Genomic DNA, 25,352 nt, shown 5'->3' with positions numbered 1-25,352 from the left:
TTTCTCTTTTGTACCATTTTTGTAAAGAAATTGAACGACTAATGTTTCTGACTTTGCCGCCGGTTTAGTATTCAAAGGAAAATGTTTCTTACAACTCAGCTTCGCATATTTGGTCGTAATAAAAGTGTTTGAATAAAAGCATCTGCACTAGACTTAAAGAAGGGTGATTGGTTTGGCGCTGCTTGCGATTTCGTCGAAGCTACTAAACGCTTCGTAGGTTAGTTCCTACTTTTGCTGGCACACACACACACACACACACACACACACACACACACACACACACACACACACACACACACACACACACACACACACACACACACACACACACACACACACACACACACACACACACACACACACACACACCCTACCTCTGTCGTCTTCGAAGTCGTTTTCGTCCTAAATCATTCAACGAATCTTCCTTCGATTTCTTACAAATGTCATTGTTCATTTATCTGGTTTAGCTATTCGATTGCAATCTTTTATTTTGTTCCAAGCTTAAAAAAATTAAATTATGGGGTTTTACGTGCCAAAACCACTTCCTGATTATGAGGTACGCCGTAGTGAAGGACTCCGGAAATTTTGACCACGTGGGGTTCTTTACCGTGCACCTAAATCTAAGTACACGGGTGTTTTCGCATTTCGCCCCCATCGAAATGCGGCCGCCGTGGCCGGGATTCGATCCCGCGACTTCGTGCTCAGCAGCCCAACACCATAGCCACTGAGCAACCACGGCGGGTTCGTTCCAAGTTTTACTTTTAGCTACCCCCTCGTTTATACCTGCGCGTTTCGTAAAACCATTCGATAGTCGGTCTATCCGTTATATTTGGTATGCGTCATGTTCAAGGATAACCTTCATCATCATCATTATCGTCGTCATCATCATCATGAATCTGCTGCCAGCCCTTCAGCGTTCGAGGAAGGTCCGCACTGAGGATGCAGATCGACAATAGGGCCAGATTTTACCCTTTACTAGCGCAATTATGATTATGATCATGATCATCATTATCGTCAAGGTACTGCTCATCCACTCCCGCGCTGGATGTAAACCCACATGGAGACGCACGCGGAGCCACCACCAGCTCCAGATGCCGCCCTGGTACTCCCCGGGATCATGGCCCTGGTACGAGATGAAACTCCGTTAAGAGCGTAAAAAAAAAAAGCGAAAAAAAAAATACACCGCGGCGGATGTGGCTAAAACACCCACGTTGACAAAGCGTCGCCCCGTTCGTGACACGCCGCGTTTGTAACGTTTTTCTTTTTTTTTCTTTTCTCCATTGCACTTCTGTTTGCTGGCATACTGTCTAAGCCAAGTTGTCATTGTCGTTGTTTTTTTTTTTTCGCTTATGTATTGTTTTGTCGGCTCTAAATCAGTGCCTGTGCCTTCTGCTGCTGCCCTCAGACCGGGTTTAAGGCCCGTCAAGTTGCTGCGAGCAACTATTTCCTTAAATCCCCCATAAATTGTACATTTATGGAAATAAAGGCATTTGTATTTGTATTTGTCCGAGATAATTCAACGACGTCGGCGCCGTCTCTGCGACGCGGGCGGCAACGACGCGGTGGAGAGGAGGAGGACCTCGGCGCCTGGGCGCCGACGTATGCGTGTCCCGCGGGCGGGGGAGGGAAGGGGGGTGGGGGACAGCTGTGTGTGATATAACGAAGGTCCCCGCGCGACCTTGCTCGGGGCGCCGACCGGCCCAAAGAATGAAGGGAGCGGTCGGCACTTCGTGAAGGCTGGCCTTCCTGCATAGGAAGCCCGCGCCAGTGTTGCGCCGATTAGAAATGTCTCCTACCCCTCCCCGTCCGCCCTTCCCCCCGTTTATTCTTGTCCTCCGTTTTCCAGAGCTTGTTCTTCCGTCCTTTCACGGTCTCTGCCAGTTTGCCCGAGGCAGCCAGTATACGTAGCTCGTTTATTTCCCGAGTATGAGGGAGAAAGCAGAGGCTGTTCGCGAGTCTCCAAGGAAAAAAAAAAAAAGAGAGCAGGGAAGAGCGCCTGTCATGGGTCACTCAACACGAACTTTCACCAACCCCCTTCTTTTTCTTTATTTCTACATAGGATAACATTTATTAGCTTAGGCACGCTCCGCATTGTTGTGAATCTGGCTATCCGTGACCTCGAAAGTTGTACAAACGTAACTTAGCTACAACATCCTAGGTACCCGAGGACATCTCTCAGCGGCAATGGAGGCAAAGCGCGCGCAATTAAGCGCGCTATGGAAAAAAAAAAATGTCCCGCATTGTCATCTGCGTTAGTTGACAAGTTGGGCCAAGGAGAAGGCATAAACATCATATTTACAACAGCGAGACACGAGAAAACACGACGCCCGGAGGCTGGAGAGACTTATCTTACTGCTTACATCCGCGACCAAAAACAAAACAAAAAAAGGACGAAATGCGTCACGTGCGAAAGAAAGACACGGGCACGCGTTTGTAATTCGGAGTAAATTTATGTGTCATTCCTTTAAGTCGCAAAGCGTGACTTAGTCATTACATGAAAGGTGCCGAAGGTCTCAATCTGTTTACCACCAAGCGAGCGGAGTGACATGTTCTTGCGACCGACGACCACAACGCACCATCAGCACTCGCGACCGAAACATAGTACGGCATATACTGGTACCACAAAAGTGTACATGATGCGTAATTTCACGTGAATTTGCGTCTGCAAGATGTAGCTGTAATCTATGAAGTAATTTATTCTTTTAAAACGCATCGGAGAGAAGAAGCAACTGCATTGCGAAACTCCCGGAGTGAGACTTCGATGGCCGGACTATTTGCATTGCTTCCGCAGCGTTGCATGCCTACACTCTCTAAAAGAAGTTTACACCCTTGGGGTGTATATTTGCCACACAACGATAACCGTCATCTGTCTTGCCCGCATTTCCTTTCTTTAGCTCTGCGAGCCCCGTACTTCCCAGTAACGAACGGCATGAGCGTTATCAGCATGACATAGCATTGCAGATAGGAAAGTAGTGGGCGCGGCGTTTTCAATAAAGGAAACGCGAGCAAAGCGTATGAAGATTATCGTTATGTGGCAGATATACATCCCAAAGGGTGTACCTTTGTCTAAGATTGTATGTATGAAACGGAGTATAGGGGTGGTATCAAAGCTAACGAAGGGAAGTTCGTTCAGTGAAAAGACGCAGCTGCCACAGACACTTATGTACTAGATGCTTTTCAGCTTGAGGGCGTATATCTTACACAAGCGCTAGGCGCAAATTCAACAATGCAAAATGCTACCTTGCAAAACGTGCAGCACGTCTATTCTGCAAGATACACATAGTTCCCTAAAACGTAATTCGTGTCTCACCATGTGTGGTAGTAGGGCAGATCTGAAAAGAACAAAACATGCAATCCTAGTCCATTGCACGCCTTCGTATGAAATGAACAGCCTGCAAAATTTCAAGAAAAAAATCTTCATTGAGGAAAATTGCGTCAAGCATGGCGTAGCGCAAGAATGAACGAATTTGCGTTTCGAGATAAGCAATAGTAAAGGTTTTATAATTTGCAATATGCAGATGAAAGCAAAGTGCCAGGGGAACTATTATGTTCCACACTTGTAGCAACCCTGCCCTTGAGCTTCTTTGTCGCGCTTTCCCCGTTTATCATGTCTCATTGTTTTTTTCTCGCTTGCTTTGCTCCATCAAGCGACTGGCAATACTCCTTCAAGAGAAGACACTTACTCCTTCGAGAGATACTCCTTCCAGTTACTCCAGATACTCCTTCAAGAGAAGACAGTTGTCTACATGGCAAGCTGTAACACTGAATGTATCATGTTCAATTCCAATTCGCCGCAAGACCGCTAAAGTTGCGAGGTTTTTGCCCTTACAGTGGCAGACAGCATCAAGAAAGCCTAACTTGAGGATTCACGCTTTCGCAACTCCTTTCCAGTGATGCATGGTTATATAATAGTCACCTAGCTTGCTTGATCTAATTAGGCTTTACTACATATATCGCACTCTAGCTTTTTGCCTAGCCTTCCTTGATTTACGCTTTCCTCATTAAAACTTCTCTCTCTATATTCTAGTTGCCTGTTTCCGTAACGATTGCGATTCCGATTCTGCTCTCCATTTGTTCCACTAATACTCTAAGCCGTTTCTTGCTTATCTTGAATGCTCAGGAGTAAATGCTTTCATCCGCTTTGAACCCCAGCGCTTTAGGTATGCGGACGTTTCTATTGGACTTTGCCGAATCAGGCCGTCGAAGCGCCCCTTACGGGAGCTTTAATCAAGGCATTTACAAGGTATCGTAAATGTATTAAGTTCTTTTACTACTTATTATTGACGTGAGCAAAAAATAACGCTTATCTTACACATTATTGTTTAAAAAAGAAGAAAGTAAAACAGTGAAACTGAAATTTGTCAGTTTCGGTTTCACCAAGTATACGGTGCACGCTAGAAATTAGCCCGTTAACTTTTGAACGGCATACAATAGAGGCACGATTTTTGTTGCTAAAGGTAGACGAGTGTGCGGGGATCTCATAAGGCCATGAAAGTTAGAAACGCATTTTTGAAGAAAATAGGTATTTTAACAGGGTCCTCATACCTTAAAAAAAACTAGAAAATGTAATAAGAAAGGCACTGCTTCGCAAACTTTACATAATTCAGTTTTTACTTAATTAAACGTGATACGATCCTCGGATGTCATTGGACACGAGAGGTACTGAGCGTACGGGTTTTTCTAACTGGACTCTAAAGCGCTTGCGTTGCGTGTTTCCAGCGCGTTTGTTGGCCATGGCCCAGAACATGTGACCTTCGTTCTCGCTACAGATCAGCTAGCCACGGGGCTCCGCCCTTTTGTTCGGTCGCGAACTCAGGACGAAAGGAGGTGCGACACCCGTCTCGCCAGGCCTTTCCGTCGTCGGGGAAGATGACGACCGCTTTCGGTTCTTAAAGGGACACTAAAGTGAAAAATGTTTTCTTTTGCCTCAGTAAATTACCGTTCTGCAGCACCAAAAAACACCACTCTTACAACGTTAAGACGCTTGGTAAGCCAGAAAAAGCGAAAGAACGAAAGACGGGTGGCGACGCCTACTTAAGTTCCCGCACCTGGGGGCTGTGACGTCTGGGATTTTGATGGCATCTTCTAGGGCCTACTAATTATATATAGCGGTACAGATTGACTGCATTGTGTTCTAAAGGAGCCAAATATTAAACATGGCAAGTTTCGGGAACCTTTATTCAGCCAACGCGGCCCAAATGCGAAAACATACTTTGGAATTCCTGACGTCACGCTGACGTACCGGTGCTGGAGTTTCGGCGCGAAATTCAAATACTGATACTTGGACCTTCATTTTCTCATCTAATAATCAAACTATTTTTTTGAAATGACTGCCTGCAGGGTTCTCAAACAATGCTTCGTTAGTCTAAACTGATTTATTGTTTCGCTTTAGTGTCCCTTTAAATGTCCTTTTCTGGGGGGCGCTAAGCCGATTGGGTGCCCAACATCTAAAACTCCCCAACGATTCAAGGTTTGGCGATACAGTCTAACCTGTTTAGGCGACGCGGGACTCAAGAGAACGGGCTGGTCAGAAGAAACAGAGTCGTGGCCAGTTAAAAGGTACGCGGGCCAAACAGAGTGTCGTAGCGTAATTATGACGTTTTTGTGGTGTTCTGAAATTTCAGTTAATTACATGGGCGGAACGCACTGGACAATCGGAGCTATTACGAAGGTTTTCAGAAAGGGCCTGCAAGAGGTATCTCACAACGTGATCAATTTTTGAAACCTGTTAGTGTAAAAGAGGAGGAAAAAGAATTGGAGGACGCTTAAGCTTCGCCTTCAAGAGTGGAACGCGACAGCGTTCCCGTCGACACGCCAAGGGGTGTAAGTCAATGGGCTACGGCGCAGTGACTACGCGCCCCGCATCGGACGCGGTGAGCGTCGAGCAACGCAGCATTCGGCGCGGCAACGAAATGTGCGTCTGAGCAAGTGACGCACGCCTGAGCCTTAGAAACAGCTCGTTTCTAAGGCAACACCGCATTCACTAGAGGCGCTTTTGTATCGCCTTGAAGCATCGCACTCGTGGCTCAGTTGCAATAAAGAAAAAAAACTGGTGGCTCAGTGGTAGCGTCTCCGTCTCACATTCCGGAGACGCTGGTTCGATTCCCACCCAGCCCATCTTGCAAGTTGTTTTTTATTCATGAAGTGCCTGCTGGGATTTATCGCTTACAGCCAACGCCGCCGACACCGACACCGGCTTTTCTGCGACACGAGCTCCTTAACGCTGTCGCGTTAAAATATCAGAGTTTCACCTAAAGGGCGAAGCAACGAATGCCGTAAGCAACAGGTTAGAATAATACACGAAGTGTAAGACTCGTAGCTGTAGTGACAGTATGAATTGAAGTAAACGTAAGCTGACTAAAACCACCTGTTGTGCTAGGGGTCCTCTGCTTGAATCCTGCCATCGGACAATTTGAATTGGCTTTATTAATCGAAGCCAACGTATTTCTTCGTGACTTTACCACCACTATATACCATACATATACCTAAATATAAACGGAACGTCAGGGCGACGGCGAAACTTCGCTTGGAGTTTCCGTAGAGTTACTATCGCAGTACAATATTTAAAAATTACTGTGCGAGATGTGATTATAAAACCCACGGTCCTAGGTCATCATAGGTCTTACACCGAACGCCGTTGGCCTTATAATCGTATCTAGTTTTATCGGCCGTATAAAGTTTTGAATATAGGCATACTAAATAAAATGACACGCATGATGTCACGCGTGCACGAGCAAACAAATACATCCCGCTCGAAGACCGCGGAACCTCCCTGTCAAATCTCTAAAGTGAGGAAGCACGGTAGCAGCAGCGAGCGAATTGACCTTCGTGCTGCGTCTCACATCAACGCGAACTATAAGCTTCCAAAACACATCGCAAGAGCAGATTCTGTCTCCGTCGCAGTTGGCTTTCAATATACAGCGTCCCCCCACCTTCTCCCGCCCTCCCCCTCGGAGTCTTGCGCAAGATGGAGGACGGCGTGCTTTCTCCCCGCTTTCCTCCGTCGTGTGCACGAGATCTAGCCGGGAAATCCGGTTCACCCTCGCACGCTTTCACTCGCACATGCAGCACACGGCGCGCGGCGATTTTATCGTCCTTGGACTTTTTACGGGATATCACGGCGACGGCGACGGCAAAAATGCGGCTTAAGTATACAAAAAATTGCTATCACCATTAAAAAAATGGCTGTTGCTTAGCTAAGGTTAAGCCCAGGATGCGAAGCATACTAGCCTTTATTTTAGTTGTTGAACCACTGTTTAGCCTGGTGAACTGCTGTTGCTTGGTTATATTTGGTTCGGCTAGACGAAGAAACAACTCATGCGTTACTCTGCTTCGCCTTCAAGAGTGGAACGCGATAGCGTTCCCGTCGACCCGCCAAGGGGTGTAAGACAATGGGCTACGGCGCAGCGACTACGCGCCCCGCATTGGACGCGGTGAGCGTCGAGCAACGCAGCGTTCGGCGCGGCAACGAAATGTGCGCCTGAGCAAGCGACGCACGCCTGAGCCTTAGAAACAGCTCGTTTCTAAGGCAACACCGCATTCACTAGAGGCGCTTTTGTAGCACTTTGAAGCATCGTACTCGTGGCTCAGTGGTAGCGTCTCCGTCTCACACTCCGGAGACCCTGGTTCGATTCCCACCCAGCCCATCTGGCAAGAGTTGAGCCAAAGCCACCTGGAAACAAGCGCAGCTGCTTATATACCACCGCGACGCCGCGAGCGACGGCGCGAGTTGGAGCCCCGTTTCTCCTCTGTCGTGACGTCACGGTGTCACGTTGTATGGCATGGGGTCAAAGGTCATTGAAGGCGACACCGCCGCGCCTGAGGAGCTGGGTTGAGCTCTAGTAATATGGTTCGCATAAAATCTGCGGATCCCACGCACTGTGGGAATCGATGTGAGCGAAGCTGTGTATGCTGTTTGCTTTGATTGAGTATAATTAGCGGTGATGTCGGTGGCGAATGTGTATACAATCGCTTCAGCGTTAGGCCAATACGAGAGCGGTGAGTTGATGTCAAACGATACCTTGTGTGCGCCACTGCTGTCTGTCTGCGTAGTCCACACAACGCAGATGGATACGTGTTTGCTTGAGGCCTTGCTGTGCGTCATTGTTCGTAATCTGTGAGAGGGTTGAGCTTCATCATTGGCCTCACATGGTACATGACATCGTGGCACAATTGCTAAACATTAATTGAATTATGGGGCTGCACGTAATTAAACAAATTAATTAATTAATAAATAATACATAAATTCACAGTCTGCACCACGTTTCGCTGGGTAGCAAAAACACTCGTTCCGCGGAACACTTCTTTCGGGATTGGGTTTCGCCGATGCTGAGTGCACGCTTTGGAGTCATTTTGCTGACCCATGCTTGCGTGCTGGTTCTGCGTACGCGTCAAGCACGCGATTGAAACGCCAGCTCCAAGCACTCTCTTCAGACCACGGACGACTGTAATGTTTACGCTATCTAATGTGTACGTTTACAGCCCAGCGCTCGGCCTCCACAGCCCAGCACCTGCCTTTTTGTCCCACAGGAAAACAAGCACAGCACGCGTGCCACACACACAAACTGCGAAACGCTGCCGCGGCGGCGCCGCCGGCCGGGATGCGCGGACGCGGGCGCCATCTGGTGGCGTTGCAAGGAACCGAGCCGCGCGCGCGGGCAGGACCACAGCAGCAGCGCCCGGAAAGTCGGGGAGAAGAGGCACACAGAGCTTCGCTTGAATATTGGACAATGTTATAGCTTGACCTTTACTACCCGTTTCGCTCAGACCAGTGCGTACACGCAACAGCTTAGCGGGAACGCTATAGTTTGTTTGTTTCTACGCGTGCACAAAGCTTGTGCGAGCAGCGGAAAGCGGATACACTCTCCTGGCTACGCCACAGCGGCGACTGAGCGTAACGTTCACGGTGCGTCCTCTTCTTTTGTCGCTTTTTTTTTTGCGGCAGACGCCCTTATGGAGACGCTCTTAACGTCCACGAGCGAGCGGCGCATGCGCCGTCGATATCAGGACAGCACGACGGCGTCGTCGGGAAATGCGCCTCGAGCGTCCGCATAATTGTTATCGCAATAAAGAAGAAAGTGACTTGTCAAACACGCAAATAGCAGTATACTTCTGGTTACACAGATGGGAGCATAATGTGTAGTAAGGGACTTTCAACATACAGGCGTTGCGCTCCCATCAGGGTGAAGAGATGTTCTGCATGCTTTTTAAGTGTTCGCAGCTCTGGAACAGGCTTTATTTTAGTCCGGACACATTGCCCTGCAGCGCAAATTGTACTTATATGAAAGCTCTCCTCGCGTAAGAATGAAAGTAGTGCCTTAAATTATTACTGTCAATGAACCGATGCGCATGTCTGTCTGTCTGTCTGTCTGTCTGTCTGTCTGTCTGTCCGTCCGTCCGTCCGTCCGTCCGTCTGTCCGTCCGTCTGTCTGTCTGTGTCTGTCTGTCTGTCTGTCTGTCTGTTATGCAGAGGGAGAGAGAGAGAGAAAAAAAAAGAGAGATACAGGGAGGTTAAAGAGAGAAAGACAGGGAGGTTAACCAGAGATTACCTCCGGTTGGCTACCCTGTACTGGGGGAGGGGCAAAGGGATGCGATAGGTGTGAGAGAGAAAAGGATATTTTTTTTTCTGTTATGGAATAAATTACTTAATTTAACGTCCAAAAGCGACGCATAGGCTATGAGAGGCGCTGGGTTAATTTTGACCACCTCGAGATGATTTCACGCGCATCGAAACTCGAGTAAACGAGCGTTTCTCTTTTACTTTCCGCATGATCGAAATCAGGCCGGGAGTCGAACCTGCCACATCGTGCACAGTAGCATGACGCCTTTCCCACTGCGCCAATACGGCGTGCGCATACATGACGAAGAATGAAAGGCACCTATTTGAAACAATGATGTCTACCTGCAGGATTATTAGAGTAGCGGTGGAATGAGATGGTTTTGTTGTTGAGCCGTATCAAACCGCCTTTCTCCGCGATCACGACTCCGCGCGCAGCGAACCTCGTTGCGTGAATCTGCATTCTCGAGATGCATGTGTCGGTTGCGTTCATTGTCTCCGGACATACGGATGCATCTCCCGCCTGGATTACCACGACGTGAACAGACCATGCTCTACCGTCTGTGGCTAGGCGTTGCCTTTACAAACGCCTATGCTTTCCTCATAGGAATGGCCAACAGCCCCACGTGCGACACATGTAACATCGACGAGACGCTCGCACACATTATCTGTGTCTGCCCGCGATACAGTGCTGAGAGACAAGTGATGTGCAGTGTACTGGACCAGTTGGACAATCGTCCACTTTCAGAACTAAAAGCTTTAGGCCAATGCTCCGAACGGACATCCGCGTTGAAGGCCTTACACGCGCTAGTAAGGTTCTTGCGGTCTACGGGGCTTCACGACAGACTCTAAGAATGCCGCCCCCTACCGCTCGGTAGTGTACGCGCTTTGTTCGTGCTTGTCTCCCTTTCTATCTCCCCCTTCTACTCTGTTTCTCTTTTTATCCCTCTTCACCCTTCCCCTGCGCAGGGTAGCCAACCGGAACTACCTCTGGTTAACCTCCCTGCCTTTCTCTGCATTATTTTCTCTCTCTCGAGATGCATGCAGCAAAACTGTTACTAAGGCTTTCTCATTCTTCTGAGCGCCGTTGTCGAGGCGTCAGAAATGAACAAGCAGCCTTCCGTTGTTTACCCCGATCACCTCGAGCAGGGCGTCAGGCGGCGCGATCAGAAAGGAACCCGCTCGGGCGTCTGTCATAGCCCGCGGAGATTGGGGGCACGCCCAAGGTGGCACAGCGTTATTTGGCCTGCCCGCCCGTGGGCCCTGAAGCACGTTCCTGTGGCCGTTGTGTGTGTGTTTTGTCAGCGGAAAAATGCCTCGGAGCGAGCATTCTTCCGCCGCGTTCATTGGACAGTTCGCGCACAAACGCGCACAGACACCACACAGTTGGGCGCAAATCTCGCGCGTGGCCAAAAAATTCCTCGCTCTCGGCCGCCCTCGACGCCCGATCGGCATCGAGGAGAGACAAAAGGCAGGGTGTTGTGGACCAATTAGCCGGCCAATGTAGGAAGAAACAGAAAAAAATGAATAACAGGCTCTTGTAGGCCCCGTAAGCCGAAACAAGCACTGGCTGTCTTTGGGATTGAAAGCCCTGATGGCTGACCGATATGCTGCCATCGGTGCACACCACCACGCCTTGCCTATTATTTTGTCATCTTGAGCTCTCTCTCTCTCTTCTGGTCTTTTGGACCACTGGGGAACATATTTTGTTGCACGCGCAAATGCGCAGGTACCCTATATAAGCAGGGGTTCATGCCGAAAGAGAGTCACAGTTTCCGTAGCGAGACAGCCAAACACCAGTTTCATCATGAACGCTCTCGTAAGTGTGCGCTTTTAGTGCAGGTCTCTGATTCCCTTTTGCGGACGAAGCTGTAAGGAGCGAGTTGTTGAACGTTGCCGGAGCGCCAGATGTAGAACTCGGTGTATTTCAGCAAGCCGATAGCTTGTCATTACTACGCCTGGCTTAAAGTCCGCCGCAGTATGAGCGTTTATGCAGTTTTAGGCTTGTGCAGTTTAGGCTTGTGCACTTAGGCTTGTGGCAGTTCAGACGATAAACACTGCCTAATCGTTTGGGAGCAGAAGCTTAAGTACTCGCTTTACATCGAAGCTGCTTCGGCAATGAAGCAGGTATCTTATGAATTCGGAGGAGATAGGACGGGTGTGTTAGTCGAAGTGTTAATACCCGGTCAAATTTACTTGCGCTTATCAAAGCTATCGTCAGATGCCGCACCGTAGATTGTCAAAAGGAGTCCGCTAATTATTGTTCAGTTTTGTAAGCCTTCGTTCCCTCTTTTGCAGTTCGTCGTCGCCCTTCTGGGCTTTGTTGCTGCCGCTAACGCTGGCTTCCTTGGTGGCTACGGCTACGGTCACGGCTACGGCCACGGCCACGGTTACGGTCTCGGACTCGCCTATGGTGTCGGCCACGGCTACGGTCTCGGCTACGGCCACGGCCACTACGCTGTCGCCCCCGCTGTTGTGAAGGTCTCCAACTACAAGACCTCCTCCTACGGCAGCCACATCAACCACGGCGTGACCCTCTCTGCCCGCGGATACGGATACGGCCACGGATACGGCCACGGCTACGGTCACGGTGGATACGGTCATGGCTACGGCGTCGCCATCGCCCCCGTTGCCGTCGCCGTCGGTCACGGCTACGGTCATGGCTATGGCCACGGCTACGGCTACCACTAAGCGCAGACTGTGAGCACCTGTGTTGCCGCCTCAAGGCATCAGTACATCAGTGAGTCTTCAGCCATACCTACCTACTCATTGAATACACTCCCAAGTGCAGACTGGTACGCACCGAGAAAAAAGTCTCAGAGTAACGCCAGACCAATCGAATGTCTTACGACAATATAACATGTTAAGTTATAATATGCCAACCGGAAATTACTTGTCCAGCTTTCGAGTGAGCGTTTGGCCAAAAGAAGTTCGACGAAAGTACCTTCTTATATCAGCGCATGTAGGTTACACCAGGTCTCCTTGCTAGCATGGTTTGTTTCTTCACGGCTGTATTCATATCAACGCAAAATGAACTTCGTACGTTAAGGAATCATGAATACTGAAGCGTGAAACAACATATCTTGAAAGACTGCACTGAGAGTTACAGTTTAGCACATGTCCGTACAGGCACTTGATATCGTACCAATTTACCTAAGCAATAGATACCTAGGAGTGTCTACACAGAAAGGCCAAATTCGCAGAAAAAAGAAATGAAACGCTAGATAGGAGCGATGAATATAGATGTCCCAAAAAAGACAGTGTCCAAGAACAATAGACGGAGAGACAGTCAAAGCAACGTAATAATCAGAACAGAGAACCTATACAGGTCCGTACAGGCAAAAGTTATCCAACTCTAACGAATCATTTCCCACGATATTTTGGGAGTTGTCACGGCGGCAGCGGTTCCGAGACCAGGGGAAAAGCACGACGAAAGTGTGTCGATGGCTGCGCCGACGTCGACTCAATTCTTTGCTCAGAGGGGCACAGGACGTGGGAGAGCATAGATTTGCTGACGTTCTCCTTTACCACCACGCAGGTTCGGACTGTTCAACCCTCAGCCAGGACTGGCCACTACGCGGGGCCTCGAGGCATTCGTCTGAAAGACGACGATGCTGCGGGCTGTACGAAATGTCCGGAAGGCGCGGCGCAGCTTGTACAGACTAGGGAGAGCGTTGTTTCCACCAGCTGGAGTGTTTAGGCTGTTCGTCGCTTCTCACTGGTCGATGAACTGTCGGAAGAGAATAAAACAAGACGATATTTATTGAGAATCGCAGTTGCCTTGTCTTTTTCGTTACATGCACGGTCTGGAGAGCGTACTCCCGAATGTTGAGAGTGAAGCGAAATTTGACGAAGAGTGACTATGACCTTTCCTGGTGCCTCGCAATAACGGAATCAGCTGCACCTTAAGTGATCACGTGACTGATGGGGGTTGAAGTCCGAAAGTCAACGCAGGGAATATTAGGGACGCCGTAGAGCAGCGCTTCGGAATATATTTGATCGCCTATCAGGAACTTCAACGTGCACCAAAAGATTGGAAAGTCAACGCAGGGAATATTAGGGACGCCGTAGAGCAGCGCTTCGGAATATATTTGATCGCCTATCAGGAACTTCAACGTGCACCAAAAGATTGGTTCACCAAATCTTGAGAGTGAAGAAAAATTTGACGAAGAGCAACTATGGCCCTTTCTGGTGCCTCTCAGTAACGGAATTAGCTGCACATGAAGTGATAACGTGACTGATGAGGGGTGAAGTCCGAAAGTCAACGCAGGGACTATTAGAGACGCCGTAGAAGAGTGCTTCGGAACATATTTGATGGCCTATCAGGAATTTCAATGGGCACGCAAAGATTGGTTCACCAAATGGTGAGAGTGAAGCTAAATTTGACGAAGAGTGACTATGACCCTTCCTGGTGCCTCGCAGTGACGGAATTAGCTGCACCTTAAGTGATCACGTGACTGATGGGGGTTGAAGTCCGAAAGTCAACGCAGAGGCTATTTAGAGACGCCGTAGAGCAGCGCTTCGGAATATATTTGATCGCCTATCAGGAATTTCAACGTGCACCAAAAGATTCGTTCACCAAATGTTGAGAGTGAAGCTAAATTTGACGAAGAGTGACTATGACCCTTTCTGGTGCCTCGCAGTAACGGAATTAGCTGCACCTTAAGAGATCACGTGACTGATGGGGGTTGAAGTCCTAAAGTCAACGCAGAGGCTATTAGAGACGCCGTAGAGCAGCGCTTCGGAATATATTTGATCGCCTATCAGGAACTTCAACGGTGCACACAAAGAGCGGTTCACGAGAGTTCTTGTAAACCTTCCCTTTTCGAATGTGGCCGCGGTAGCTGGGGAATGAGCCCGTGCACTCGTGATCAAAAGAAGGCCGCGGTAGCTACTGATCCACTGCGGCAGGTTAATATAGAAACGACACAGTTGTGTTTTACTGATGCTTTAGTTTTTAGGCAGCTGAAGCCACATCAGAGAGCCCGATAAAGCTTTTTTAACATTGCACAGGATCGTGCTCAAAAGAAAGCAGTGTATCTGGGAATTTACAGTCAGTTCTTCGAATTATCTGGTTGTTCTCTCTCTACCTGTTTATTGCTCGCACAGGGAGTCAAATGTCCTGGGCCATTTTAACCCGAACCATAACGATAGCATTATTATTGCGGCAGCAGCTATGTGGACACTCTAGGCACTTTTTTGCCGCCACATTGACGCTTTGCATTAAGCATATGAATGCTGTGTGTTCATCTACATCGCCTATGCCAGGTAGATGCTATACTATTCAACAGCCAAAGTTGCTCATATCAGGTCTTTAGTGCTTGACCGAATTATTCCTCAGAATTTGTTGAGAATTGCAGCGCTCAAACAAAAGTACTAGACAATTTGATTTAAAGCACATGCCTTTTATCTTAAAGTTTCTCAGACTAATAAAATTGGGAAGCAATCCTAGTGCTCACAAACTCCAAGTGGTGAAATTTCACTGTCGCCGCTCTTTACAGTCAGCGCAGTAGCACTGGTGCGATGCCATTACAGGCCTTACACGGTGTGTTAAAGTATTTAAGGGAGCCAGAAATATTGCTGCTACCACGTATGTCGCATCCGCGTATAGCTAAAACAGCGTTCAAACGCAACAATAAATATTGATATCGCTGTCAGTGCGTCGTCCTTGGGGCGAAACTGACAATTTTTACATGCTTCCGATGATGAGGCTGCCTGCCCTTTTATATATATCTGTTGGCGCGTGTACATTGTCTCATTCGCGGAATTCGTTGAGAGGCAAGCAGGGTTGAAGGTTTCTTTTCATTATACTGAACTTTTGATGAAACAGCGGATGTCTACTTCGAGCGTTTCGTAATCGCCGTGAGTGTCAGGCAAACGGCACCCTCTGAATAGCCAATCGCCGTTCTGGCAGTATACTGACGATTATCGCTGCCAAACTAAAGCGAGCTGGGTTTTTCACGCTTCCAAGAATTCTAATAACAAAGTGTTACACATTCCCGGGATCTGCGTCGCACCCGTCTCAATTTGCTTCGTGCCGAAATTCGTCGCCAGACAGTTGGGGACCCGGCTATGCCTTTCCTTAATATAGCATATTGTCCTTAATAGCATAATATAGCATATATAGCTTAATAGCTTAATATAGCATATTGTCCACCTGCCAAGTCATGGTAGCTACACGAGGGCACTCGTCATATCACTGAATGCAAAGCAGCGTTGCGTTTGATCAGTCTTTTTGGCGGAGCCCACCAGAGAACGCAGGTGCGGTAGCTCCGGTACCGTGTTTTGTAACGATCAATTTCATGTTTTCTTTTTCTATCCTTTGTTGTTGGTTCGTGGACGGCACCATGCTCTCGCTGTTGTTGGGATTGAAAACTAAAATGGATCGTTTTAAAGCGTGGGCCATAAGGCAACCAACTCGTAACGAGTCACTGCATTGTCTATTCTCTTTTTATCATCGGTCTCGTGATGTAACCGATCTCAGCGATATAACCGCGGCGCAGAGGTGGCCGAGCTATAAGGAGGAAGGGTGAAAACATAAAAAAGAATGAAATGAATCGTTATAAAACACGGCCCCACGAAGCCTGCATTTTGTAACGCTCTCTTTCATTTTTCGTTCTTATTTATCTGGTTTCGCAGCGAGTCGCTGGTCTTGGCGACAGCACTGACGTCCTAGCGACTGACGAGGGATGAAAAAGAGCGGAAAACGAAACGCAACGTCACAAAATACAGCCCACTTCCCGGCTTTGATCCCGGAAGTAACGGTTTCCGTGACAAGGAAATTCATACAAGTGCCATTTTTACAAGTGTGTGCAGCCTGCATGGTTGCCGGCTTCAATCCTTGGCCAAGAACGTATTCTTCTGTATTGCTGCACAGTGCTCAAACCAGTCGTCGGGGAAAAGAAACTGCAAACTGCTATATTCTGGCCCGTTCGCCAGTTCCTCGGTTTCGCGTACAACAGCATTACTCGAACCGTTCCTCAAGCTCAAACGATTGATGGAACAAGAGGAACTGCTGCTGTCTTATCTGCTGGCCCTCACCCCAGTTCCTCGGTTTCGTTCTGAGAAAGTAAGGAGGGCGCGATTAGAGAAGGCGCAGCAGGCAGGTATACGTACACCCGTGAGCAAAAAGAACTATACCGACTACAGGGTCGCCGAAGAAACTGAATTTCTTCGTAATTCACAAACATAAACTGGAATTAACGAGCATTATGAAAAGTTCGCAATGCCAAGTTTGGACTGCAGTCTTCAATCTCAAGTTGCGTTCACAGTCAGAGGAGGAAAATAAACGGCTTTATCGCGCAACCCCTGGTCCGTACACTTTTGCTCCCGGCTGTACGTCGCAGGCTGACCGCCACAAGCTTAAACCGTGCAGCTCGCAGTGGCCTTGCCAAGTCGTTAGTTTTACCCTCGACGTATCCGCCGAACGGGACATGTCGCGACCTTGCCGATCTGTAGCACACCTGGGAGCGGCCCGATGCCGATCGCGACTCCCGTTTCCCTGGGGGGTAATTAATCAGCGCCAGCTGCACACGTGACACATCGCCAACCGGTGGCTGCAGGGCGTTAGGGCAATGCGGAAACCGGAGATCTTGCGAAACACTGTCGTGACGTGCGGTTGACCTCGTTTTCTCTGTAGCTGTCTTTTGTCTCGCATGCATATGCGTCATCGCGTGCTTTTCACGTGCACTGGGACATTGCGGTGTTTAAGACAGGTCCTCAGAGCTTCGTTCGTTCGTTTGGGAGCGGTAACCCTGATGGCCGGGACGCCCTTCAGTATGGATACGGCCGAGGCGCAGGCACTGTTCTGGTGGTATACTTCAGTAGAGGCGACAAACGGGCCTTTTCATCTCCGTATACTAATCCTTTCTTCGTTTTTAAGGCGAAAGCCTTTCTACGCTCATGGTGAACTTTGTGTCAGCGGACCTGACCGCCGGAGTGTCCGCCAAAGCGTCATCACGCCATATGAAGAAAGATTAAAGACAAATTAAAGAATGAAAAGCGATTGATAGTGACAGTTAGTGAACGGTAACGTTATAATAAAGACTGGTAGAGGTTAATAATGACTAGCAGTGACTAATAATGACTACTAATGACTTGTAATGACTATACTAATGACTCCGAAATGACCAATATGTCTAACGACGGCCTGTAATGACCACAATTGATTAGGAATGGCTAAAATACTTCTGTCACCCCACACAATGCACCGCAGACTCCTCGTCGCCACCTTAACTATTTCAAAATTACTCGACCTATTGCTTGACCGGCCGTTCTAATGCCTCAAAAACATGCCGCCAACGACTCCCCTGAATACCTCCTAACCTTTCGCATCCCCAACACGCTCCCAAGCCCCCGTATTTCTTAAAGATTTCATTTTTCTCTTTCTTTTTCTTTCACCCCCCCCCCCTTTGTTGTTTCTTGGTACGGCCCTGGCTCCCCCCTGCTTTTTTTTTCCTTTTTCCCCCCCTTTTTTCTGCTTCTATTTCTTTTCTTTCCTCCCCGCGTGCCCACTCTCACGCTCTTGTCCCTTCGTCTTGAGAATGAGGCTCACAGACGTGGGACGACAACGCCTGTTCCCTCTTGTAATCTCTCTCTTTAAAACCAGCCGCCAGCGACAACACCCGCACGTGACGTCACTGCACTAACCCTTTAAAACTAACACGCCGAGGATGACGAGGCCGCCTTTGACGAAGATAGGTCCACCTATCGAAACGTTGGCCAGCCTGTCTGAGGTACTTCAACCCTGTTTTAAAAAAGTTTATACCTTAGTAATGACCAGTATTGACTAATAATCACTGAAATGACTTGTAATGAGTACTAATGACTACGAGATGACCAATATGTCTAACGACGACTTGCAACGAATACAATTGATTAGAAATGACTAAAACTGCTTAGTAGTGAGTAGTAATGACTAAATGAAAGAAGAGAAAAAGAAGAGGCAAGGAGAAAGAGGCGGTTGATAAGAGGAGGAAATGTAAGCTTTCTCCGTTCACCTCATAAGAGAGATCTTAAAAGAACCTTGTCTTTTTCTTTCATATATAAAGACAAAGATCAACCTTTAAGGCCAGTGCAGTGCTTCTGCCGAGGCTCAGAGAAAGACGACGCGTCAAACTGCTCCGGTAGGATTTGTAATTTTAGTTCGGTTGCGTAGTCTAATGACACTCTAACGCACCGAATACCACACTTCGAATTCGAGCTATTTTAAAAGTGCCTTGTGCGCTTAGATTGCTGCACAGTACACTTATAACTGCTCATTTCTGCTCTTGGCGGGGTAGTTCGCTGTTTTCTGCATGCAGGTGACACTTGAAGCACAATAAGGAGAAGCACTATCTTGACACATGGACCAGTTCATTTCAAATCGGCAATTGCGAATAGGTTAGTCTTATAGGGAGAGCACGCCTAGTAAGTCGGAAAGAACGCAAAAAAGAAAGAAAGAAAGAGGGGGTGGCTATGCCAACTTGAAATACCGGCACCAGCTATCCGGTACGTCGTATGTTCTGGTTGCGCCACGCTATGGGCTAGTTAACTACTTGTCAATTAAGGGAGTACGACGTTACTTTCTAATAAAAGGAGGGACTCTATTCCGCGAGATTTGCAGACATCAACAAGGAACGGATAATAGCGCACGAAGGTACCGCTAAACCCGTGACGTCACACTGGTATCCCAACTGCACGACATAGGGAAGATTAACCAACATTAACCCACCTTTCCTCCACACGTCAATCGTTCGTACAATCAATCAATCAATCAATCAATCAATCAATCAATCAATCAATCAATCAATCAATCAATCAATCAATCAATCAATCAATCAATCAATCAATCAATCAATCAATCAATCAATCAATCAATCAATCAATGTCATTGCACTCACTGCTAAGGCCAACTAAAGAAAGTAGCGGATTTCAGCGATTCCTACGGCTCCGAACTCAGTTACCTAGACAGCAGCGTTCTCCCACAATGAAAACCACCACGTTATTTTTGTTCGCCTGCGTTTTCCTCAAATAAATGCGCGCACACAACACGGGGAACTAACTGCATATGAATTAAGCAAACGGTTTTGGGGCGGTTGGCTATGTGGTGGGGCGCGGTATTGTATAAAAATGTATTAATTTAAAGTAAGAATTTGAAATGAAGACATGGTAATGATATGTAAAATTTCAATTATAAATTTATATGCTACGATATTACAGAAAGAAAAGTGTGGATTAGATATGTAAGCGTCGGTTGTATCTTCATTGCGGCGCACGAAACTTCCTATCTGTGGCGCAGTAGTGCATGTTGTGGAGTTAGAAATACGTGCATAAGCAGACCTTAGCACTCTACGACTCCGCATGTCTAAGTAGGCTAGATTTATTTAGTTGAACTCCACAGCGTTATGGAACCTGTTGTTCCCAGCTGTTTGGCCAAAGGCTTATGTAATTTATTTTTTCTTATGGGTGGTTGACGTATTGCTATTTATACTTGAATCAGAAAATCTTGCTGCAACATCTTTATTTGCGTTTTCTTTGTGTATTGCTATGGTGAGGTTGCGCTGTTCTCATTGCAGTAAGCTCTTCAATAACATACGTAAAAACAGCCATATTTTCTGTTTCCATTAATCAGCAGGACAATGTCGAAATGTACACCCGGGCGACGTTTCGAGTGTGGCATATGATAAACAAATATTAAGTTTCCTTACATTGTATTTTACATTGTTTGCGTAAATCAAAGTTTTAAGCCTGGCGCGGATGAGGAAGTCGCTGTGTCGAAACGCTACTTGCATTTCAGCCACCAAGAGTCGTTTTGAAGGCCGTCCCCGCCTGGGGATTAATCAAATACGATCCAAGATTTCTATTACAACTGGTCTCACAAACCAAATGGTGCGGTGTGCCACCTGTATTAGATATCAGCCATTTCCTTCCTTTATACGGCTTGTGTGAACGTCTTTGACCCGCTTAGGCCCCCTCCGCGTGCTTGCGCGAGCTCACCGCGGCTTACACTCTAAGAACAGTTTACACCCTTTGGCTTGCCCCTTCTGCCACACAAAAATAATCGTCATCTGCCTTGATGCGTTTCCTTTCTTTATCGCTGCGAGCCCGGAACTTTCCAGTAACGAACGGCACGCGCGTTATCAGCGTAGAACAGTTTACACCTTTTGGAGTGTCTCCTCTGATAACGCGCGTGCCGTTCGTCACTGGAAAGTTCCGGGCTCGCAGCGATAAAGAAAGGAAACGCATCAAGGCAGATGACGATTATTTTTGTGTGGCAGAAGGGGCAAGCCAAAGGGTGTAAACTGTTCTTAGAGTGTACTCCTCCCTCCCTCCGACACACTTTTTTCATCATCGACTTGGTCAGCAAACAGCGGAAGTTCGCGTCCTTGGGGGGGGGGGGGGGATGAAAGTTTTGAGAAAACGAATACTTTCTTCCGGAGCAGAACCATCCGTGGCACAGGCGCGTACACTCTTAAGCAAAATTACACCCTTTTGCCGCACAGCGATAATCGTCATCTGTCTTGTACGCATTTCTTCTCTTTAACGCTGCAAGCCCGGTACTTGCAAGTCACAAGAGGCGTGCGCGTTATCAGCGTGACATATGCATTCTGGGCAGGAAAGTAGCGAGCGCCTAGATATCAAGAAAGAAAAGGCAAGCAAGGCAGATGACGATTATCGTTGTGTGGCAGATATACACCCCAAATGGGGGTGTAACCTTTCTTTGGAGTGTATCGCTGTGTGGCAAATATACACACCAAAGGGTGTATATTGTGTATATACACTCTTAAAACGGTTGCACCCTTTGGGGTGTATATTTGTACCACAACAATAATCGTCATCTGGCTTGCTTGCCTTTGCTTTCCTGAAAACTCGGCGCTCGCTACTATCCTGTCGAGAATGATGCGTCACGCTGATAACGCGCATGCCGTTCGTGACTGGAAAGTGCCGGGCTCGCAGCGTTAAAGAAAGGAAACGCGGGCAGCACGGATGACGATTATTGTTGTGGGACAAGATACGCCCCAAAGGGTGTAAATTTGTCTAAGAGTGAGGGCAGAGAGAGCTACACTATAAGAAGTTTACACCCTTTGAGTCGTCTCTTGCCACACAACGATAAAGGTCATCTGTCGTGTCAACATTTCCTTTCTTCAACTCTGCGAGCCCGGTACTTCCCAGGAAGGAACGGTATGCGCGTTATCAGCATGACATATCATTGCCGACAGGAAAGTAGCGGGCGCGGCGTTTTCAAGAAAGGACACGCAAGCAAGGGAGATGACGATTATCGTTGTGTGGCAGATGTACGCCCCAAATGGGGGCGTAACCTTTCTTTGGAGTGTATCGCTGTGTGGCAAATATACACCCCAAAGGGTGTATATCTTGTACATTTTGTAAAAAAAAATTGTACATTTTCTTTTATGTATATGCTGCGTAAATTTTGTACAAGAGTGTATAGGTCTCGCCTGTGCGGTCTATAGGCGCGTCGAAACGGACGCGTTCTCGTTCCGTTAGGGCGGCCTTGGCGCCAGCGAGGCGCCCCTCGGTATGGGTCGTTCGTGCGGCTTGCTGTTACCGCCGCGGCCGGCAGCCTTCCAGCGCTGGCACGCCGGCGCGGCCGCGCTCGCTCGTCCTCGGCCGGACTGCTTGCTGCTCGCCGCCTCGCGCTATGTTTCATGGGTGCGACCGCCGCACCGCGCGTCGATCCCAATCGGGGGTTTGCCCGCGTTCGATTAGCCTCGACGGGGGCCTGGCCGCCGCCGCCGGACGCTGGGGCGGTGTGCGCGAATTGGTCCACTGGAAGGGCAGTGCGTGTCTCCTTTGCTCGAAGCGCAGGAACGACTGGGGAAGCGACTTATGGACCTGACTAGCATGGTATGCAGAAGGCGAAAGCAAATACGAGCACGAAAAAAATAAAAAGGAAACCACGTAGAAGGAAAGGAAGAAAAAAAAAAGATCTGCGTTCTAATCACCTGTCCCTTGACGTCTGACACGCAACATCGGGCGGAGGAGAGGTAAAGATGGCCCGTTTATGCGGGGGCAATGCAAACAAACAAACAAACAAACAAACAAACAAACAAACAAACAAACAAACAAACAAACAAACGAACAAACAAACAAACAAACAAACAAACAAACAAACAAACAAACAAACAAATTCATATGCCCCATGACTCTCATATAGAACAATTCTATGTGATGCACGCGGGAGGATATATATATATATAAATATATATATATCTCTTCCCAGATGTCCTATGGGATTATTTACTATAAAAGTTATGGGGTATAAGTATTGCTTTCTTGTTCTTTTTTTTTCTTTGCAGTAAGGCCGTTTTGATTCCCGAATGCTCAGAATAATATACAATGTAGCATATGACCACCCATCTAAACCGCTCTTTTTGAAAGACAACATAATGCCGATTCATGATCCGTACGCATACCGCCTAATCACTAAATACATTACCGAGGTCAAAAATAACGTCTCGTTCATTGCACAACTGGCATTACTGCAGAAAAGAAATTTCGCCTACGCAACCAGAAACACCGATATTTGGCACATACATTCATTCAGAACAGGTTACGGACAACATATGCTCAGAAACACTCTTCCACATCTCTTAAACCTGTTCCAACATTACAATTTAAATCTCCAACGCACCCGGTCAAAAGATTTGCGTCATTTTGTTTCACTTATAAGTGAAAAGGCGGCACTTTATGTTTGAAATGTACGACATGATATTATGCACATCACTTTGTTTTTTGGAATTGTACATTTTTGTAAAAATTGTCATTTGTATAATTCCTTCTTGTCTCTACTCATATGCCTGTACTGTTTGCCTTTTTTTTCTAAACATCATGTATTGTATCGGGGAGGCGAGAGCCCGTCAAGCTGGATATGTAGCTTTTTCTCTCCCCCTCCCACATCCTTGGGATGGAAAATAAAAGCATTATTATTATTATTATTATTATTACATACCCAGCCCAATATGTTGCTCCTCGTTTTACGTAGTTTGTGTATTGCTTCTTGTTTTCCTCTACGCGTGAATTACGGAAGTCATACTACTATTCTCATCTCCTGTTCACGAGAACTACACCATGTATTTACTCCGAGCATTTCTATTTGGCGAACAAAGCCACTGTAGCATATCTAGACTATCGTCGGCGCGTCTTTGGTAATTTTTGTTAGCCCGAGGAAATGGCTGCAAGGAAACCGGACCCACCGCAGCTTGAATAGGGGCGTTACCAGAATACAGCGCCCATACCATCGATCCACTTGTACTTTTATCTGCCGCGACCTCCGGCAAACTTAAACGACTTGTATTTGCGCCAGTGGTAGAAGGTGCAGAAAAGTACTGGCGGCGGCCGCCAGGGCGAGCCACGCGTCCCGTACGAAACCCCCCTATCGTCTCGTCACTCACACACGGACAACTTTGGCCGTGTGTAACTCCGGCTTCTCTCTGCAGCGGTCACAAGCGTCGTCGTAAGGTTGACGTCGCTTTACTCGCGCCCAAGAAACTGTGACCACCTACTTCGCGGAATGTGGCTCCCTCTAAGTGGTCTGGTAGGAAGTCATCTTCAGTGTAAGTGGAATGAGACCCATTGTCGACGGCTGGGGCGTACTGACTGCCCTGTGGTGCGTCTACCCGTGGGATACAGCCCGTTAATTGCTGCGGATAGCGACTACAGCGGCTACACGGGCCACAGAAAGTATAACAAACACGGCACTGTCATAAGCGGAACATTTCACATTATAGTAACCCAGGGTACTGGCTTTATTGTCTACTTGAGTAGTACGGCTATTGTTCGAGCACTCCGACGTTGGGGATCAGTGAAAGGTGGAAGAGAGTCTCGCAGGCTTCATTTCAACAGATACCGAGACTCTGGCGGTAGCACGAGCTCTCGCGGCGACGTATACAGCGATTCGGTACCGAACCAGAATACATTAGGAACATTCTCTTCTGTTTGAGGATTGTATCTCGCAGAAATAGGTTGTTTTGTTGATATATATAGATATAGCCCGACGAAGACTATGTCACTATCGAAGTCAGCGCATACAACGACCCAACGCAGTCCCCTTGTCGAAACAGGCTCAAACTTGAGACATCGCTTACTCGACAAATGTTGATTACTTCGTCAAAACAAAATTTACCATACTTGACACGTCCTGATCGTCCCGCGTAGGCAGTGCAACTGGGTACATACCGAAGGCTGTGGTGGTACGCAAGGACGCAGTAAGAGAAGGGAGTGGCGGTGGATGTTACAGAATTTGAACGAGTGTCCTACGATAGCCACATCTATCAAAAAAACGAATGAGAGTTACACAGAGAGGCTTACCGGTAACTTGAAACCAGTGCAACGCAGCTCCATTTGCCGCGGGTTGCTCTAGTGTAAAATCGCAACCCCTTCGCGTTGGGCTAACTGGAATGTAGTCGCCAAAAGGGCGGGAGCGTTTGCTACACGGTCAGTGCACAACTTAAGCGATACTAGCTGTCGTGGCGCGGCGAAGATAGATGGGTGAGCGGGCTGCTTTCGCTCCGACCGCGTTCCGCTGTGACCGACGATACTAAGACGCACAGAAGGGCGGCGATCGCATTTGGCCGAGAAGTCGGCGTGAAGGACTACGGCATGTGCGGGCTCTACACGTAGCGGGAGGCTGTGCCACGTTTTAGCCCGTAAGTAACCGTGACTGACGCGACGTGTCGCCCTTGTTCCCGCGTCGAGTCTCTCGTTTCGTTCCGAGTTCCGCCTCGTTTCACGCGACACGTGCTGAGCACAATGTAACAATAACGACCCGTGAGACTTGTCGCCGGCGGCTGTTGAA

General features: G+C 47.9%; 2 protein-coding genes across 3 annotated transcripts in view; one reads left to right on the top strand and one right to left on the bottom strand.

The window, feature by feature from the left end:
* Positions 1-25,098, bottom strand: part of LOC135910349 (acid-sensing ion channel 2-like) — a 134,889-nt gene extending 109,791 nt beyond the window's left edge. The window contains exon 1 of one of the 2 annotated variants that reach the window (XM_065442405.2): positions 24,866-25,098. The gene's annotated coding sequence lies outside the window, so the exon portion shown is untranslated. The remainder of the gene's footprint in view (positions 1-24,865) is intronic. The other variant, XM_070524237.1, reaches the window with a different exon arrangement.
* LOC135910308 (shematrin-like protein 2) lies at positions 11,224-13,326 on the top strand. Its single transcript, XM_065442353.1, has 3 exons — positions 11,224-11,375; positions 11,855-12,296; positions 13,095-13,326. Exons 1-2 carry the CDS (start codon positions 11,364-11,366, stop codon positions 12,245-12,247), a joined length of 405 nt encoding a protein of 134 aa, XP_065298425.1. The 5' UTR covers positions 11,224-11,363; the 3' UTR covers positions 12,248-12,296; positions 13,095-13,326.
* Positions 25,099-25,352: the final 254 nt, after the last annotated feature.

The sequence above is a fragment of the Dermacentor albipictus genome, chromosome 8 (genome assembly GCF_038994185.2).
Source record: "Dermacentor albipictus isolate Rhodes 1998 colony chromosome 8, USDA_Dalb.pri_finalv2, whole genome shotgun sequence".
NCBI lineage: Eukaryota > Metazoa > Arthropoda > Arachnida > Ixodida > Ixodidae > Dermacentor > Dermacentor albipictus.
Note: the sequence above shows the minus strand (reverse complement) of the source record. Positions and strands in the feature narration are given on the sequence as shown.